Raw genomic sequence first — 19,495 nt, forward strand, 5'->3', positions numbered from 1 at the left:
ATAGTTTGCAAATATATTCTCTCATTTGGAGGGTTGCTGGTTCACTCTATTGTTTCTTTTGCTGAGCAGAAGCTTTTTAACCTGATATAATCTCACCTGTCTATTTTTGGGATTCTTGCCTCTGCTTCGGGGTGCTTACTTAAGAAGTCTTTGCCTGCTCTGATGTCGTGAAGAGTTTCCCTGTGTTACTCACCGGTAATTTTATAGTTTGAGGCCTTAGGATTAGATCTTTGACCCATTCTGAATTGATTTTTGTCAATAGCGAAAAGGGCCCAGTTCCATCTTTCTGCAGGTGGATACCCAGTTTTTCCACACCATTTGCTAAAGATATTTTCTTTTCCCCACTGGATTGACTCAAAAAATCAGTTGGCAGTATGTTTGGGAGTTTACTTCTGGGCTCTCTATTATTCTGTTCCATTGGTCCATATGACTGTTTTTGTGCCAATATCAATACCATGCTGTTTTGATTATTGCAGTTCTGTAATATATTTTGGGGTTAGGGAGTGCGATACCTCCTACTTGGCTCTTCTTTTACAGCATTGCTTTGGCAATATGGGTCTTTATGAATTCTATGACTGTTTTTTTCTAAATCTGTAAAGAATATCACTGTTAATTTTATTGGGATTGCATTAAATTTGTAGATTAATTTGGGTAGAATTGACATTTTGATTATAATAAAATCCTCTTAATGTGCCTAAAATGGAAAGATCTTGCTAGGGCACTAAAAAATTCATTTAAAATATTAGTGATTGAATGTAATAATAATAATAATAATTAGTTAATTAAACAGAAAAAAAATGACCAGTAAAAATGAATATATATACATAAACAAACCAAAAACTTCATTTTAAATACTTGGGAAAAAGGATCTCAGTTTGGGAAGAGTCGATCTCGGGAATTGATTCTCAGATTCACATGTTGCCTGAACAGAGGAAATGGGGAACATTGAGGCATATATTGAATGGGCAACATTATATAAGCTCCTTTTTAGAAACAACCTTCAAAAGGGAAAACCTCTTGATGATCAGTCTGAAAGGGTAGAACCTGGTTGATCTATCTTGGTCAACTCAGTTCAGCACAAGACATAGTCTGGCAGGGGACTAAAACAGAAGAAAGAAGCAGAGGTCATATTTTTTAAATATTATCTGATTTCTAAAATGTGTAGGCTCCCTGAATTTCATTCATTGGAGAAAAGTAGGTACTTTTGGCCCCCAAGGACCTTAGACTAAGAGGGTGACTAGCCTGGCTTTGTGACTTCACACTTTGGGGCCTCCATGGTGATGGTGGAGAACTGTGGGCGCTGGGTGTTCTCAATAATTAAGTTTCTCAAGAGTCAGGCAAAAGGCATTGCATTGTAAATTAGCCTCATATGCAGGACATTGCTTGTAATAGCTAACCTCTCTCTGGCATGGGGTGTGTAGAAACAAATGCTCAAGTCTTTATGATTTTCCATGTTGTCGGTCATGCAATCTTTTTTTTTTTTTTTTGAGAGGTTTTCGCTATAGGGCGCGTGCGCTTGCCAGACAGACAGAGAGAGACATAGAGACAGAAAGCGAGAAATCACCCCCCAGAGGGGATGGTCATGCCGCAATCTCTTCTCCTCCATTCTCCTCTCGGGATCTTGGGCACGCACGCACACATGCCCAGCGTGAGTTTCAAGCCACCGGGTCTGGGATGCGAACCACGGTCGACTACGTGGGAGTCCAGCAATATAGCCATTACGCTAACTGCTGGTTCCCAAATCTTGTAAGAATTTTCTACAGGCTAGTACATTTTAGTACTTACCCACAAGACTATTTTGCACCCAGAGAATCTAAAGTGCATATATACGAATACATAAATCAATATTCTATGCTTCTAGTTCTGTCTCCAAGATATTCAGAATCAAGTCAGTATTATACAGAGGACAGGAGGGAGAGATAAAGGATGGGAAAAGACAATAACAACACTGGCCTTATCACCAGTGCATTTGGAAAGAGACATTTAAAAGAACATCTATCAAAATAAAGACTTACTAGACAAGGAAGGGTAGCTTCACTCCCTCCCTTCTGTTTACACGCGCTATTGTTTTAGCCCATGATGTTTTGTTTACTTTGGAAAGAAATATTTTACCCCCTCTGAGATAATTAATTTTTGTCAGCTTCACTGTTTATAAGGGAAACTGAGAAACTGTTAATTGAAATACAGAATGAGTCACTGTTTTCAGTAATTTTTGGCAGCATTCTAATTTGTGTCAATCCCAGCCTAATTATTAGATTTTTTTGGAAATGGAAAGCATATTTTATTTTTCTCTTACTGAATATTTTCCTTTTTTTTTTTTTTCTATGTGCTGTCTGACAAAGGTTATATAATTTATGCTACCACAAGGGGAGACACCCATACATTTGAAATACCAAGGGGTTTATTGCGTCATGCTTGGATCCTCACAGCTCACAAAATGTGTCCTCTTCCTTTCTTCATGCCTCCCCCTAGCCCCAATTAGGAAATGTGATTCTTTTAAAGACCTTTCAGCGAGTATGAAGCCACAGTATATGGCCCGTCACTAACGACATCACCAAAGTAAATTTTCCAGAAGCCATCAGGGAGAATTCATTCGGAAATCCAATTGAATGGCACTTACAAAGGGCAGGATCCTTGAAGAGGTGGCCAGTCAGGCATCCTGAGCTGCTGGTTGTAAAAGCATTAATCACCATGAACTCATTTACTCCTCAAGGGAACACACTACATAATGCTCCAGGAATTTCATTCCCAATGATCATTTAATGACGAGAATGGGAGCTGCTGATTGTGGGCCAGTTAATAAAATCTGTCAGATCAATGGCTGGTATAATGGGCCTGTTAATGGTTCATCATAGAGGTTGGGTCTTCCTGGCTACCCCAGAGTGAAGGCAGGCAGAGAGGCAGATGGCTGTGCTGGGCAGAAGGCTCCATCTCTTGCCTCCCTAGGTGGCCTCTGGATGGAGAGAGAATTGATGTCTGTCACTGAGCATTGTCAGGGTTCCAAGGTGGCCTTGGTTGTGGCAGGGAGCGTAGGTACCACTTGTGGGCTAAGGAGAGAGTCACAGAAAGGCTGTGGGGCAGGGCCTGCTGCCATGCTGCAGTAGCTTGTATGGCACAGCTTCTTGAAGACCCCAGGCCAGGGTACCTCCAAGCACCTGCAGCTGTGGCTATCCCAGACCTTTGCTTTCAGCCCATCTGGGCCCACCAGTGAGATGAAGGCTGAGTCTCACTGATAATAATGACAATCACAGCTAATGCTCGCTGAAAGCTCTCAGGGGCTAAGGACAGAGTCCTTCACACACACTTCTCTCAGCCCTCATAGCAGCACCACTTAGGAGATATGCACTATTTATTATCCCCATTCAGCTCAGAAAGCTGGAGTTCAGAGCGATTTAAGAACTAGTCCAAGCTGAGATTCAAAGGTGTGTGCCTTGAACAGCATGCTCTTTTACTGGCGAGAGACTCAGAAGCTCCAGCCTAAAGTCAGGCCAAAGAAAGATGGGGGTGGCTGGATGGTAAAACACTTCTCTCCGAGAGGCTGGCCCACATGGGAAAGTCTGGGTTTATGTCCAGAGACATTCCCGAGTACACACAGCAGGCACACAGGTGCCATGATCCAGGACGGCTAGAGCTGGTGACCGAAACGTCAAGACCATGTTGGAGGTTTGTCTCTCTATCTCTTCCTCTCTGTCTCTCTCACTCATGAAACAACACAAAATTTTAAAAAAAAGAAAGACAAAAAGACACTAGGTATCATAGAGGGCCTGGAAGTCCTCCCATTTGGGAGTGCAACCAGTCAGCGTGTTCAGGACCAGCCTCGGGCTAATATGTACTGCTTTGGCTTGTCTGTAATTCTATTTCTCTGGGGTTTGTTACCTAACTGTGGGGAGGGGTACCCAGGACCCTTAAGATGCCCAGTAGCTCTGTACCACCTGACTTCAACCTTGACTGGGCCCTCCCCACCCAGTGACATCCTATACTGATGTCAAAGATTTGGTCCTTCTTACCCCACCCCTGCCTATCTGAGGAGCATCTTGATCTCCTGACTGTACCCTAGCTCCGTCAGCTGGCAAGGAAGAAGCTGCTGCTTCCTGAGGACCCCGTTGAGCACTAGCCTCATGTGAGTGACAGCAAAGGTTGCCAGGGCCCAGGGCATCACATCACTGGGCAGAGAGGTATTGGGGCATGCGTCTGATGAGGTGCCAACTCAGCTGCCTTGGGGCTCAGGAACAGGAGTGGGACAGAGCTTGAAGGTGAAGACTATGGTGCAAGAGGCCTCTAAGAGGTGAGGAAATTGGGGAGCAGAAATGAAGGAGAAATGAGAGTCTTAACTACAAAAAATAGAAAATACCAACTCCAGTAGCTGTCACTAAAAAGCACAGGGCAGGAAGAAGGCTGTATACACGTTTTCAGTTAATGAAAGGGCATTGCACATGGATTCCAGTGACCTTTCCCTGTTGAGTTTCCTTAACCAAGAGGGGAGCGAGCCCTAGCCATCTCTACTTCTGAAAATAACACTATTCCTGAAGGTGAATTTCCTTGATTCTATCATTTTTTCAAGTCTAGTTTTAAGAGTTTGGAGTATGTGAGAAAGCAGATGGCTATAAGGAGGGAGGTGATGCAGAGAAGAAGGGGGAACACAGAGAGGATTTCAGAGAGAGGCTCATGCACACCCACAAAACCTACCACCCTCAGCAGGACTGAGCTCAGTTAGATGGTGCAATGGGAAATGAGACAGGAGGATGTGTTCTTGGTCTCCGAGCGCTTACAGATATACACTCTAAGTGCTAGACTACATGGCTCAGGAGACAAAAGCAGTAGAATTAGTGAGAGAAATTAGCCAGAGAAAACTCAGCATCATCACAGATTGCATTGGTTGCAAAGAACCTAGAGGATGTGAATACAGGGAGAGAAGAACAGTCTAACAGGGAAAGGGGCATAGACAAGAGTCTGGAAGTGGAAGCAAGTATGCTGAATATAAAGGAACATGACAAAGGTAGCCTTGTTCTAGTGGAAGAGGAGCGTGTGTGTGTGTGTGTGTGTGTGTGTGTGTGTGTGTGCATGAGTGCAAGTATGTGTATGTGTATGTGTGTGTACATGTGGTAGGAAAGGGGAGCAGTGGCCATTTAGCAGGACCAGAAAGGGTGATTGCACATTCCAAAGAACCTTGGCTGGGCCAGGTGGTTAAGGGAGCGAGTTTCATATGGTGGACCATGGTTTGAATCCTAGCTCCAGAAGCTTGAAAAAAACACTAGGCACATGTGTATGCCCAAAACCCTGACAAGATAGAGAAACAGAGGAGAAGGGACTCAAGAAGGGCATGGAACATGCCCCATTTCAGGATGCTTTCTCCCTCTCCCTTTTCCCTCCCTTCGTCCCACTCTTTGGCAAGCACACATCCTCTCTGGGAATGAAAAAAGAAAAGCAGAACTTGGTAGCCAAATAGAAAGACTGGCAAGATAGGCCATAGCGAGCCACAGTAAGCCCTTGGGGATCTAGAGAACATGACCTAAGGCAGGCTTCAGGAAGTGTTATCTGACAGTGTGTAAATGTGTAGACTGGAGAGGGAAGAGAGAAGAATGGGTCGTGTGGGCAATCTGGGCTCCCTCCCGTGATGAATTACCTTCTTTTCTCCTACAGCACACCCTCATATTTCCCTTGTCATTGGCTGAAGTCTTCCTCACGCCACATCGCTATCCTTCAAGGAAGACAGGATTCACCATATTGGGTATCAGTGGCCTGGCTTACATCATCAGGTAAGAATTGTTCAGAGAAAGTCAACTTAGGTTTGTCATTCAAGGCTCTGAAGAATATTCCAGAAAAGTGTCCTGCTTTGTTGGAGTCCCTTTGTCTTGGTTTAATGAATATTTAACTCCATTACATTTCCAGGGAAGAAAGCTTTGGATGGTTTGATGTTAATACGGAGGGAAGCCTCACGTGCACGGGCACAAGCAGGTGTGTGCACACACACAGCAAGTCACCATTTCTCATCCTCTCCTGAAGAATTAGTCCTTGCAAAGCTGCGTGTGCTGTTTTCCCAAGAAACTGTTGATCTTTGGTAGCTCTTGCAATTAAAATGTTTAGATGACTGAAAGATCTGAGGCATTCAAATAGATTCTATGTAAAAAGGCATCTAAGGGATGGAGCATGGTAGGCTTGTCCATTTTGGTTGCCTGCATCATTAGAGGCTTGTTACATCAACATCTGGCATGAGTATTTCTAGAGGGCATTTGGACTCTTGCCCCTTATAGGAGCCTGGAGAACAGCCTAGCTGGAGGCATGGGAAATGAATTCAGTAACTGGCCTAGATTTCATTATTTAACCACCTGGTGACACTAATTCTCAGAAATGCTGCCCAGTGCTCTGTAATGAGGGAATGTGTTTTGGCCTTCACCTAGTGACTGGGAAGCCCCCTTTCCCGTCTATTGCTGTCTTATTTAGCACCATGGTTCTGTTCCAGGGCATGCCCAGCTCAGGGACTACAGATTGGAAGCTGCTAGATATCATATCTTCTCCAGTCTATATTTACATGAGCTGTTCAGGGTGACAGTGTTAGCATCACCCCCACACACACTGCCACCCCAATCCCTATACATGGGGAAGTGCTCTGTCCAGAGTGGAAGCCAAGAGAGAGAACACATCCCAAAGGACATGGGGCTGACCAGTGCCTGCCTGGACTTTGCCAGTCTTTGTCTTAGTGCAAATAAACACGGTGCCCAGAACTCAGATGTTGGCTCCTCCCTGGCCCTTCCTCCACTTGTGCTGCACCATCTTGTTTCATACTCTGCCCCCTCTTTCCCCGAGGGCCTAAAGTCTTTCTAGCTGTTCCTGTCTCAAAGAAAGCACTTGGTCAATAAATCTGTCCTGAGGCTCAGTGTTCTGCACTCTTCTCCAGCCTATAGACTCTGCACTTTAACAAAGGATGCTTTAAAAAAACAAAGCTTGAACTGGGAACCTACTGGTAGCTGGTATCTGGAACACTGTGTTGAGAAAGATTCTGAGGCCCTGACCAAAAAAGAGTTGTGTCAATGTCTTTTAAAAAAATGTAAATGTATTCATCCATTTACTCCATGATCAAGAGAGAAAGAGAGACAGTAACTCAACAAGGACCCAATGCCATGATCCAACCCCAGCCCCAGCCAGCCCTGGACCACAGGAACACATGTGCCTGATATACTCAGGGAGGCCCTCCAGATACAAATTCAGGACCCGCCACATGGGGACAGCCCTACAAAGCAGGGTGCCCCACCACAGGCACCACCTTCTGGCCCCAAGCAATGCCTTTCAATAGGATGAAATGGACATTAGTAGGATATATACCATGTATTTACCATCTCTGGCTTAACTCAACAATATAAATCCCCAGAGACAGAGTATCTAGGATTTGGGTTAGGTTAAGAACATATACACATAAAGATATTTCTTTCCATTTTATGTGTTGAAGTACAAGATGGAAGTTTGGTGGTTACGTGCATCAATTCATATGCTTTATTTACTTATTTATTTTTCGGTAGACTTTAATCTTTTGGTAGACTTTTACCTTCTGGTTTCTTGCCAACTATAATTTTTGGAGTTCATATAAGTTAGCACCTTCGACCTACTCACTTTTTCTACCGAAGGACTAGGGAGTTGATCATCAGTTCACATAGCCAACCTTTGCTCTTTTCTTCTTTGGAGACTAAAAGGCCACTGAGCCACAAAGATGAAAAGCAGTGGCCAGAAAGGCTGGGTTTGTCAGTACCTGGGCATGAGGTCCAATGATGCAGGGAATCAGGAGGTTGAGGAAAGGAGGTCACGAGGTGGGCAGGAACAAGGGCATCCTGTCTACTCGGCTGCACATCAGTACGGGGCACTGTGCCAAGGTACTGAGGACACAGTGATGTTCAAAACACTCTGCCTCTCGGGAGAAGTAAGAGAAGCATAAACAGAGAGTGGGAAGACAGGGTGGTAAGACTGCCATGGAGTGGGTGAGCCTAGGGAATTGTGGGTACATGAAGGATGTTCAGGGCTGACTTCTTAAAGGGAAGAGTTATCTAAGCTGAAACCCAAATACTGAACAGGAGTAAGTCCAAAGAGACATGAAAAAGTCCATTCGACGGATGGAACAGTGTCTTCAGGGCTGGAGGAACTGAGGACATGGCTGAGTTGAAGGATAAGGAAAAGCCAGATCATGAATCCACAATAGTGAGTTTGGATTTTTAAACTGAGGGCTTTTCTGGGGAAAGGTTTTAAGCAGAGGAATGCAATAAGGTAGCTGGTATAAGAAAAGTGCTGAGAAAGATGATTCTGGTGGCAGTGGAGAGATTAAACCGAAGAGGAGTGAGGCAGAGAGACCAATTAACGGCAGTAGGATAACTCAGGAGATGTGATGTTGGCCAACTGATGACGACATCGGCCATTCTACAAATAGAACCATGGAGGGTGGGTGGCAGACAGTGATTCAGAGATCCAGCCTTGGAAATCTGAAGCTCCAGAGGTTTAAATGACGTGTCTAAGGTCACGGGGCTGGAGGAAAAAAAATAATAAACTGGCCTATTACCCAGAATATTTGGATATTTCTAAATCCAATGCTCTTTCCAGTGTATTCACATGCCAGGTATTTTTCAGCTCTTGAGATATGCAAAAACCACTCTGCTAAATGCTGGAGGGGTGGGCATGCAAAAAAAGAAAAATGAAAGCTTGGGGGTCAGACAGTGGAGCAATGGTAAAACATGGTGAGCTGTGAAGATGACCCATGTGGGAATGTCTTGGTTCATGTCTGGAGACCTCCCTGAGTACACTGGGCATGTGTGTGTCCACGATCCAGAGCTGACAGAGCCTGGGGGTGGGGGGAGATTATAGTGAAGACCAAATTGGAGTGCTCTCTTTCTCTTTTCCTGCCTCTCCCATGAAAATAAATAAATAAATAAAAGAAACCAACAGCAATTAAAAAAAAAAAAACACTAGTCTTTGTACTCTAAGAACATTTGTGATGGGCCATCAGGAAACACAGTGGTTAAGTAAGCCACTAGACTCTGACATGGCTGGTCTCAGCTTAAGACACAGACTGATGGCTTGAAAATCACACTTGGCACATGTACATGCGTGCCCAAAAATCCCAGGAGGAGAAAGGAGGAGAAGGGTTTGCAGCATGGGCCCCATCTCCCCTCTGAGGTCATTTCTCACTTTCTCTCTCTCTCAAGTTTTTGCCATAGAGAGCTCATGTGCCCTATGGCAAAAACTTAAACAAACAGAAATTGGTAATGTTGTTCCCAGCTCTGTGCTTGGACTGGACCTTACCATGATGGTAACGTAGCAGGGGGGGAGTAAAGGGATGGAGACCCATCACCAAAGGACTGGGACGGGGTGGACCCCAGTGAGGCGCCAAGGTAGTTTGGGGTTTGGTTTTGTTATCAGTCATGAGAAGTATGAAATCAGCACGTTGGTCCATTTGGCTCATTCTTGCTAGAGCAAATGCGACACGCTTATACGAGAGCATTTTATGCTGCTGCAATAACGGAAGCTTCCCTGTCTCTGTTCATTCCTTGTTAGGGGAGCTCACACTCTCTGCCACCTGCTGTCTCCACCCTCATGCCACATGCTGAGGCCCACAGGCCCTTATGGCCACAGATGGCCATCAGAAAGTTCCACAAACTGTGGCTCTCCATGGAGATGTTTTAGGAAAGTACTGATGGGGTAGCTGTTAGGTGTGCCAATTTGGATGGTCAAATGGGTAAATGGCATAGCAGGAGTGAGGTAAAAAATGGAAGCCCGGGTCAGAGAGAGCATGAGAAACAAACGTGAGTGGAAAACACAGCAATAGCTCTGAGCTGGAGAAGCATTTCACAGCCGAAACCATGTTACAATAACCTAAAAATAGCCACTGAGACCGTGGGGACTGCCTTCCAGGTGGTGCTTGCTTTTTGTTATTTTTCAGATTGCAAAATTGGAGGGCTGGCCCCTAAGTGGGAAAATAAAGCTTTGCAAAGTAGTAATGACTGCAAATCTCTCATTTCCTTTGGAAAGCATTAGTCACCTACAAATAGGGTAACTCGCTCACTCCTCTCTTCTCTCTCACCCCAAAACACCTCACCTAGCTCTCAGAGGGTGTGGTGAGGAACAAGAAAGCAGAAACATTCTTTCTGCTGGTTTTTATTCATTCTTTTATTGCACAAATATTTCCCCTAACATGGGATGCCCTACTAGGAAAAGCAAAGTCATATTAGGCAAAGGGGGTGTATACCGAGTGAGGGAAGATGAGCCAGGCATACGAATTATAAGAACACAAGCTAGAAAATGATAAAATGTCATTCAACAACATACAAGGAGCCACAGAGAAGGAAGAGGTGGGTACATTCAGCTAAGCAACACAGTCAGGGTGTCCGGAAGGCATGCATCTGGTCTGGGCCCTAAAAGACCAGCATTGTCACAGAGACAACAAATGGAAGCGTTAAGTAATAGGAGTACATCCCAAGGACAAGAGGGTGTGGAACACGTGAGAGCAATGCCAGAACTCCTCTTTATCTGGCCTTATGAGTGGAAGAAGTGAATAGGAGATAACTCTGGCCTCTCATGAAGGCCGTCTTGTAGATGGCAGGTTAGAGAAGGTTAGATGTTGTTGACAACGGGGCACTTACTGTTGCTGTTGTTGTTTGCTAGTTTCTATGGAGCAGAGGCAAGAGTAAGAAGTACTGGGACCAGTGGATGATGTAATGGTTATGTCACTGGATTCCCATGTAGTCAACCACTGTTTGAGTCCTGATTCAGGTGCTTAAAACACATGCTGGGTGCCTGTGCCTGCATGCCCCATATCCTGAGAAGAGAGTGGAGGAGAAAGGATTGCAGCATGGCCATGCCCCCTGGAGGGTGATTTCTCACTTTTTGTCTGTCTCTGTGTCTCTGGTGAGTGTGCACACCCTATAGCAAAAATCTCTCAAAAAAAAAAAAAAAAGAAAGAAAGAAAGAAAAAAAGTATTAACCGCTTGGCCAGAGAATTATACTTTAAAAAGTTGATCTTGGGTTAGGGACTAGAACAGCAGTAACACAGCTTGACCCATATGGGAAGGTCCTGGATTTGCATCCTGGACCTCTCTGTACTCACTGGGCACACATGCACGTACCCATGATCCAAGCTGACTGTGAATGGAACGGATCATAGCATAAGGAACTTGTTGGGGGTGCCTGTCTTCCTCTAACTCTCAAGATAAATAAATAAGTAAAATCTTTAAGACATTTTAGAAAGAAAAGTCAGTCTAGACAACAGCACTTAAAATGAATTAGAATGACAAGATGAGAAACAAAATAAAACAATATAAAAATAAGTCAGCCAGGATAGTAAGTTTAATCATATTGCCTTATTCTTCACCTACAGTTATTTCACAGTTCCAGGGGCAGCCCACGTGGGTGCTTGCAGCACCCATCTGCTTGGCTGTAGGTGGGTCAATCTTCCAACCCTCCATCCCTAAAGCCACGCAATAATCTGCTGAGTGCTCACACATGTCCATGCTGTACACAATGCAACCCATGTCATATTCTGTCCTGAGTAATGCTCTCCCACACAGGGCAGAGCCATGATTCCCAGCTCCTGGACTCAACATCTCACTGGGCAGTTGAGGTTTAGCATGCTCCTCCCACTGCTGACGAAGCCAACTCTGCCATTAGCCTTTTCTATTGGTAACAGAACGATGCCACTGGTTGTAGCAACTACCTAGCCAGCCAGGCGTACACAGCATCACCCTGCTCTTGGTAGACCAGAAACCTGCTGATGCTAGTGTTTCTGCTCCGTGAAAGGTGTTGAGTGTTAAACACAATTGTCCCGCAGGTATGCAGCTATACCTGGCTCTGGGGAAGATATTTGAAGAGTCACTTTCCAATAGCAGTTCCCACATGGCAAGAGAGAAGATTTTTTTCTTCTATTTCATGCTCACTCAAGTGAGGTCCCTCAGTAAAGCTTTCTGGGCCCTCACATATAAGAATCCTTAGATTCATGCTGCCTTTACACATATATGACTTACCCCCAAAATACACTGAAAACTGCCAAGGAATGGACTGAGCTGAAACTCAGGACCAGATACCTGACTAGATACCTCACCTCGTATCAACAGTATCCTCCTTCCACTAGTGAATTCCCCCCAGAACCGCTGTTACCCTTTCCCGAAATACAACCTTCATTTGGGACCACCCATAGTTTTATAACATGGAATCTCAGTGGGGATTGGATCCCAGGCCCATTTCTCACAGAAGGACTCTTAGCCCTCGAGTAAATTGCTATATGAAAGTAAATATCAGAGGCCACCCAACATATTCTTGTTATCAACATTGTGATCCAGCCCAGCCAGGTTCAAACTGAAGAGGGTTGGAGGTGCAGGGCTAAGAGAGAAAAAGGTGATCTATGCCTCTTATCTTTTCTGTTGACTCTTCAACTCCTGTTCAACCAAAATGCGTGTGAACATTAGGAATGACAAGAGCCTGAAGACAGTAACCCCTGGGCGATCAGCAATGAGGGACACACCTCCAACACACTGGAACAACAGAAGCGGTGTGGGGGATTCATTGACATGCAGTGGGCAAATGAAGAGGAACAATTAAGGATTAAGCTGGTAGACTGGAAAGATGGTGATTCCATTAATAGATGAAGATGAATTATGAAAGAAAGATTTTTGGATATAAGTACTAAAGTCTGTTTAAAATCCCATATCTAGGTCCCATTCCAAAAGGACCATCTGGTTTAATTGGTTCAGGATACGTTCTGGGTATGGGAAGGTTTTTGTTTTGTTTTGTTTTTCCCCCCGAGAGGTTTTTGCTATAGGGCGTGTGCGCTCGCCAGAAAGACAGAGAGAGACAGAGAGACAGAAAGCGAGAAATCACTCCCCCAGGGGCGATGGCCACGCTGCAATCCCTTCTTCCTCCATTCTCCTCTTGGAATCTTGGGCACACACGCACACACGCCCAGCGTGAGTTTAAGCCACTGGGTCCGGGACTCGAATTGTGGTCGACTACGTGGGAGTCCAGTGACATAGCCATTACACTAACTGCTGGTCCCTGGGCATGGGAAGTTTTAAAGCCCCCAAAAAGTTATACTCTTCAGCCAATGTTGAGAACTACAGACCTGGCGGTGTCATAAAGGGGGGGCAAGGGGGTTAGGTAATGGAACCCTCTGATGGAGATGAGCTTGCTGGAAAGAGAGAGGAGAGGGGAAGAGGAGAGTAGGAGGAAGTGAATCCTTAGAAAATGCCCCATCTAACGCACAAGAGGAGAAGGGGGCCAGCAAAGGGAGCAGAGAATGATCAGGTGGCAGAAACTAGGAGGATGCAAGAAGCTCATGGTCTCTAGTGGAAGAAGGTATTTCAGCAAGAGGTATCACTTTTAAATGCCATGAGGATTTGATTTTCACTGCTGGTATTATCAACTTCTTGGTAAACTGCTGTCTAACACTTGCTTCACACTTTCTCTTCCCTACTTTTATTTTATATGTTCTTCTGAGCTAGACAGGTGTGACTTGAGCATCAGTACATTAATATTACATGCCTGGGGCTGGCAGGTGGCATGGTAGTTAAGGTGCTGGACTCACATGGCTGGCTATGAGTCAAGTCCTGGACCTGGTGGCTTGTTCTCTCTCTCTCTCTCTCTCTCTCTCTCTCCCCACCCCCCCCGTGTGTGTGTGTGTGTGTGTGTGTGTGTCCTTCTGGTCAAATTTAAAAATAATACAAATAAATAAAATAAAGTAAAATAAATAATTCTTAAAAACAGAAATGACATGCCTGAGGGTCAGCCCCACCACCTGGTGGTTAAGGGAGCTGGATCCCACATGGCTGAGCACAGTTGAATCCCACCCCCAATGACTTGAAAAATATGCTGGGTGCATGTGAATGCATGCCCCAAATTCTGATGGGATGGAGAATGGAGGAAAAGGGATTACGGCATGACTAGTCCCTATTAGGAGATGCTTTATCCCTTTCTCTCTGTCTCACTCTCTCTCCGGCAAGCATATACACCCTCTGAAAAATATTTTTAAAAAAATTTTTTAGAAGTATTTTTCTTTATTTTATTTATCATTATTATTATGTTGGATTTTACCAGAGTGAGACCAAAAGAGAGAGGGAGAGAAAAGGTGAGAAACTAAGCTGCAAGATCTGAGACTCAAACTGTGGTCGCCAATGTGGGAGTCCAGTGTCTTTAACCATCATGCCACCTGCCAGTCCCTCCCTCTGGAAAATCTTTAAAAAAAGAAAAAAAAGAGAAAAAAAGGAAAGAGAAAAAGAACTGTAGGCCTAAAACCTACAGAACTCCGCTAGCTATTGGGTTGTTGGGAAAGTCATGATGCATTTCTGTATAGAAAAACACGTTATGACTTTCTCGATGACCCAATACTAATCTCTAGCCCACAGAGTTCAAAAAACCACTCTGTCCCTACTGATAAGACACAGAAGGTACAAATGTCATGATAGCCATTTTGACACTACAAGATTTAGGATGAGGAGGCTGTAAGATATTAATTTTGGGTTCCTGTTTGGTGCCCTCTCAGCTGGCTCACACAGACTCACACAGCAGACAGCTCAAGAAGCATATTTATATCATTGCTGTTGAACTGAGGAGCAGTACCATTGGTTTTTTTTCCCTGTATTAATAAAGTAAGGTTTAGATTAGCCCAAGCCTGGAAGGCTACTGGGTCTTGGGTACCATTTTTAGAGGTTATATGGACTCAGTGGGTCTGGCAGCTGCAATGGATGACAGAGAGAGCCATGTGTCCTGGCAGAGCCACTGCACACAACTATTTATTTAAAAATCTAAAGAACTAGCAGTGTCCTGGGCACCTGGGAAGCTGACATGCAAACAGAGGTGGTCTTTGTCCTTGCAGAGATAGCTACTAAGGAAGTGTATAGCCAGGGGTAGCTCCCTGGAAGGGGCAGCACATGGCATGAGAACCTGACCCCATGGGGTTTGGGGGAAGATCTTCAGGAAAACTGTTCTAGAAAGTTTTTAAGGCTTTTAAGTGGAGCCTTAAAGCATTAGAAAGATTCATCCAGGCACCAGGCAAGAGAACGTGTGTTGCAGGAAACGAAAAGGTCACAGGTGTTCCAAGCAGAGACCAGGAAGGGTGGAGACCCAGAGACTGCAGGGTGCCATTGTTCAAGAAGCAGAAAGAGGTTCATCAGACATGGACTGCATATTTGAGGCTGGATGTCTGGGCAGAGCAGGGCCAGCCGGTGGGATGGGGGAGCTCAGAGATTTTGCTAAAGCAGTGAGGATCCTGAGAGCAAGGGGAGGATGCCCTGACTAGATAGGACTTTTGAAAGGTGGCCAGCAGTGAAGAATGTGGATTGAAGGAGCCAAAAAAGCCAGCCATGGATGATGGCACTAACCCAGATGACTGAGGTCCTAAAAAGGGCACACTGGAGAAACATTTATAAGGCTTTCATGGGATCAAACACTGGGGCGAGACTGAGCAAGGAGCCAGCATTGTCTGAGACGGGATGTGCGGAGTGCACAGCAGCCTGCTTCCTCCTTCCCTCTGGCCCTGCTGGCTCCTCCTTCCTTCCCTATCTTCTTCTCTCCTTATCCCCTTTTTTCCCTTCTCATCTCTTCCTTCCTTCTTCCTTTTCCTTTTTTTATTTTTCTCCCCTTCTTCCTTTTCTCTCCTCTCCCTCCCTTCCCCTTTCCCCCCTCTCCTTTCTTTCTTCCTTCCCTCCATCCCTCCTTTTCTTCTTTCCTTCATCCCTCCTTTCTTTCCTTCCTTTTCCCCTCCCCTTCCTTCCCTCCTTCCTCATCTTCAGACAAGCCATAGAGAAGGATGTGAGCTGACAGTGTCCCACCCCTCTGCCAAGAGCCCTTCGTTCCATTACTGCCATCTTGCCCATTACTTTTCCCACCGTCAGTTAACACACCTGTAACTTTCTTTACACTTTCTTTGTGAAAACACCCAATTCATTTGCTTACCTCGGGAACTTTCCATGACGAGCTTTATGCTGAAGGAAACAGAAATGAAGTAAACAGAAACTTTCTAGGCCTCAAGGGGGATGTTCTTGTTTGTAGACCATCTTATATAAATGTGCATATGGGAATTAGGAAGCCCTCATTTCAACTACGTAAACAAAGTGAGCTATTTCATGCAACTCATGGAGGGCATCCGAACCTCCTCATTGACCCCACGCCCCTACCCTGGGGCTGCTTTGACGTATTTCTTTTCTGCCTCTTGTATTTTCTGTGTCTTGTGATAAGAAACAGCCATGCAAAATGTTTACAATCTTCCGTGAGACTAGTGTATCATGAATTTGTATCTGTAAGTTATTGTGATAAATATCACCTGTGTTTTCAATACATATGAAATTACAACTGAAATTTATTTTGCCAATGTTTTCTGGATGAACCAAATAAAGTGTTTTGTTTTAAAAAAAAGGAAAGAAAGAAAAGAACAAAAGCAGCCTTGCAGGCAAGATGCACTATGAATATGCCTATAAACTCACCAAAAGGATGCATGTCTTAAAAGAATTTCAGCACCTCAGGGCCTGATGGTGCTGTGGCAGTGAATCATGATGCTCTACAAGGCTAACTCATGTGGAAAGGTCCCAGGTTAGCATCCAGACACCTCCCTTAGTACACCTCACATGCTGAGTGCTGAGCTGGTAGCTGGGGCTGGGCAGATGGCAGCCTCAAGACCCTGTTGGGGAATCTCTGTGTGTGTGTCTCTCACTGATGGAAGAACTAAATCAACTTCAAAAGGATTCCAATTTAGGAATCACGGTAATAACTAGGGTGAAACGAGTATCCTGATAGGCCTGGGAGAGCCCAGTGACCCAGCAGAAACAACCTGAGACAGGTTCTGACCCTACACGGGGGGCAAATGTGTTCATTGTGGTTAAATACATGTCATGTGGGAACCAGCAGTTAGCGTAATGGCTATGTCGCTGGACTCCCACGTAGTCGACCGCGGTTCGTGTCCTGGACCCGGTGGCTTAAAACTCACGCCGGGCGCGTGTGCGTGCATGCCCAAGATCCCAAGAGGAGAATGGAGGAGAAGGGATTGCGGCGTGACCATCCCCCCTGGGGGGTGATTTCTCGCTTTCTGTCTCTATGTCTCTCTCTGTCTGTCTGGCTAGCGCACGCGCCCTACAGTGAAAATCTCTCCAAAAAAAAAAAAAATACATGTCATGTGAAATTTACCGTTTTAAGCCTTTTGAAATGTGTAGTTCAGTGGCATTAATTGCACTCACACTATCATGCAACCATAGCCACCATCCATCTCCAGAATTTCTTCATCTTCTCAAACTGAAACTCTGTAGTCATTCAACACTAACCCACCACTGCCTTCTTTCTAGTTCCCAGCAACCCTGGCATCACCAGTCTAATACTTCCTGCTCATATGAATTTGATAGTCTAGGTTCCTCTTGTCAGGGGAATGTAGCACTTACGCTTTTGAGACAACCTTATTTTCTTTACCACAATGTCCTCTAGGTGCATGTGTGCTGTATAGTCTGTCCGAATTTTCTTTCTTTAATGTGTATGTATTTGCTGCACTTTATCCATCCATCCATCAATGGACATTTAGATTGCTTCCACCTTTGGGCGATTGTGAGTAATGCTACTGTGAATATGGGAGTGTAAATACCTCTTTAAGTTCCTGTCTTCAATTCTTTGGGGTATATACCCAGAGGTAGACTTGCTGGATCATATGATAATTCTATTTAAGTTTTCTGGAGAAACTTTGATACAGTTTTTCATAGCAGATGTACCTGCTCCATTCTCACCAACAGTGCACAGGAGTTCCAATTCTCTATCCTTGCTAACATTTGTTATTTCTGCTTTCTTTGATAGTAGCCATTCTAATGAGGAGGAGGTGGTATTTCATTGTGGTTTTCACTTGCAATCTCTAATTATTAGAGATATTTATATATCCTCTCTGTGGAATGTCTATACAAGTCCATTGTTCATTTTGGTTCTTAGTTTTTAGAGTTATTTTTTTGTTGTTGTTGTTCTCCATTCCCATAGAACACATGCATACCAGAGGAGTGGGGAGAGACTCATCCATGGGGTTAAGTCCTCCAGTTCTTTGGGTTCTGGATACTCACATGTGCACCCTGTGTGCTTCAGGCCAGCAGGGTCAGGAACTCCAACTGTGGCCTCTTCTCAAGCCTTTTTTTCATTTTTGATCAGGCTATTTGAGTGTTTTGTTGTTGAGTTATAGAAGTTTTTATATATTCTGTATATTAATCCCCTATTAGATACATATATAATTTGCAAATATTTTGTTCCATAAATTTGTTATCTTTTCATGCTGTTGATTATATTCTCTGTCACACAGAGGCGATCCCTTAAATTTTCCACAAGAGGTTCCTCCCTTGCCTCAGCCTAGTCCTGGCCCTGAATACCAGCCCTTATCTCTTCTGCAAAACATTTCATAAACTTCCAATATTTGAAAAAAACAGAGATCACACTTGGGCTTCTGCAACTTTAGTGAAGGACAGAGTTTTGTTCTTCCAACGGAACCCTTTTGACAACATACGGTATCCCAATTTGCACATTGTTTCTGAAGCAGAACTCAGTTCATCCTGTTATGTGAGATCAGAACTCTCAAAGAGACGTTCTGAGAACACTCCTACTGTGCCAACTGTCAGTGGAGATAGAAGCTTTTGACCTCTCATTAAAGCATTACATGTTGTATTTATATGTTAACTACCTTCATCCTCACAACAGCCCCATAAGGTGTTGCTGTTTGGGTCTTCACTTTACACATGAGGGGTCTGAGGAGTTAAATACATTGCTCTTGGTCACACAGCTGCCACCTATCGAAGTCTGGTTCCAGAGTCTGTACTTTCAATCCATTGCACATTGGAGCTGATACAGCATCTTCTCCATATGTAATTATTTTTGTTCCCCACATTTAACTTTTAAAAGTTATTTCAGACTTTGACATTGTCCAGTGCAGTTGGTTTCCAGTAGTCTGCATTTTTTTTTTCAGCTTTGTTCGGATAGCACAGTTCCCCTCCTCACATTTATTTTCTCCTCTTGGCTTTACAGAAATGACTTATACTGTACCCTTATTGAGCAGTATCTGAGCTTCTCTGTAAACCCTTCCATCCCTACTCAACACTTGATCCATGGCTGTGTGCATGCGCTGAAATCAAAGCTAACAATTAAACCCCACGCATATTGTTAGAACAACCTCTGCTCCATCTCTGTCCTTCCTATCCCACCAGACTTACGGAGTTGATGGAAAGCTGTGTCTGTCTCTTACGTACAAACAAACAAAAATGTAAACTGCACTTCTCTGACTGAAAGCCAGCCAAGTGGATGCCATCTGAAGAGGTTCAATGTCTCATGTGTCCCAAGGAAAGGCACAAGTCACATTTTCACACACTCCTCTTGGCTAATAATGTGTTCTGTGTTCCATAGAGTCTTTCATCAACATTGAATGTTAATGGATTAGATAGTGTAGCCCAGCCTGGCCAATAAAACAGGATGACTTAATGAATCAAGTCAATTAACCAGGAAAGACTCACTTCTGTAGGTTCATGGCGGA

General features: G+C 44.4%; 1 protein-coding gene across 4 annotated transcripts in view; it reads left to right on the plus strand.

Annotated features, from left to right (window-relative positions):
• ADTRP (androgen dependent TFPI regulating protein) overlaps nucleotides 1–19,495 on the plus strand; it is a 128,175-nt gene that overhangs the window by 95,304 nt on the left and 13,376 nt on the right. For all 4 annotated transcript variants that reach the window (XM_014590994.2, XM_006141190.3, XM_027774838.1 and 1 more), the window contains one exon: nucleotides 5,641–5,756. In XM_014590994.2, coding sequence (XP_014446480.1) covers nucleotides 5,641–5,756 — 116 coding nt within the window. The remainder of the gene's footprint in view (nucleotides 1–5,640; nucleotides 5,757–19,495) is intronic.

Source organism: Tupaia chinensis, unplaced genomic scaffold (genome assembly GCF_000334495.1).
Source record: "Tupaia chinensis unplaced genomic scaffold, TupChi_1.0 Scaffold000048_1, whole genome shotgun sequence".
Classification (NCBI taxonomy): Eukaryota; Metazoa; Chordata; class Mammalia; order Scandentia; family Tupaiidae; genus Tupaia; species Tupaia belangeri.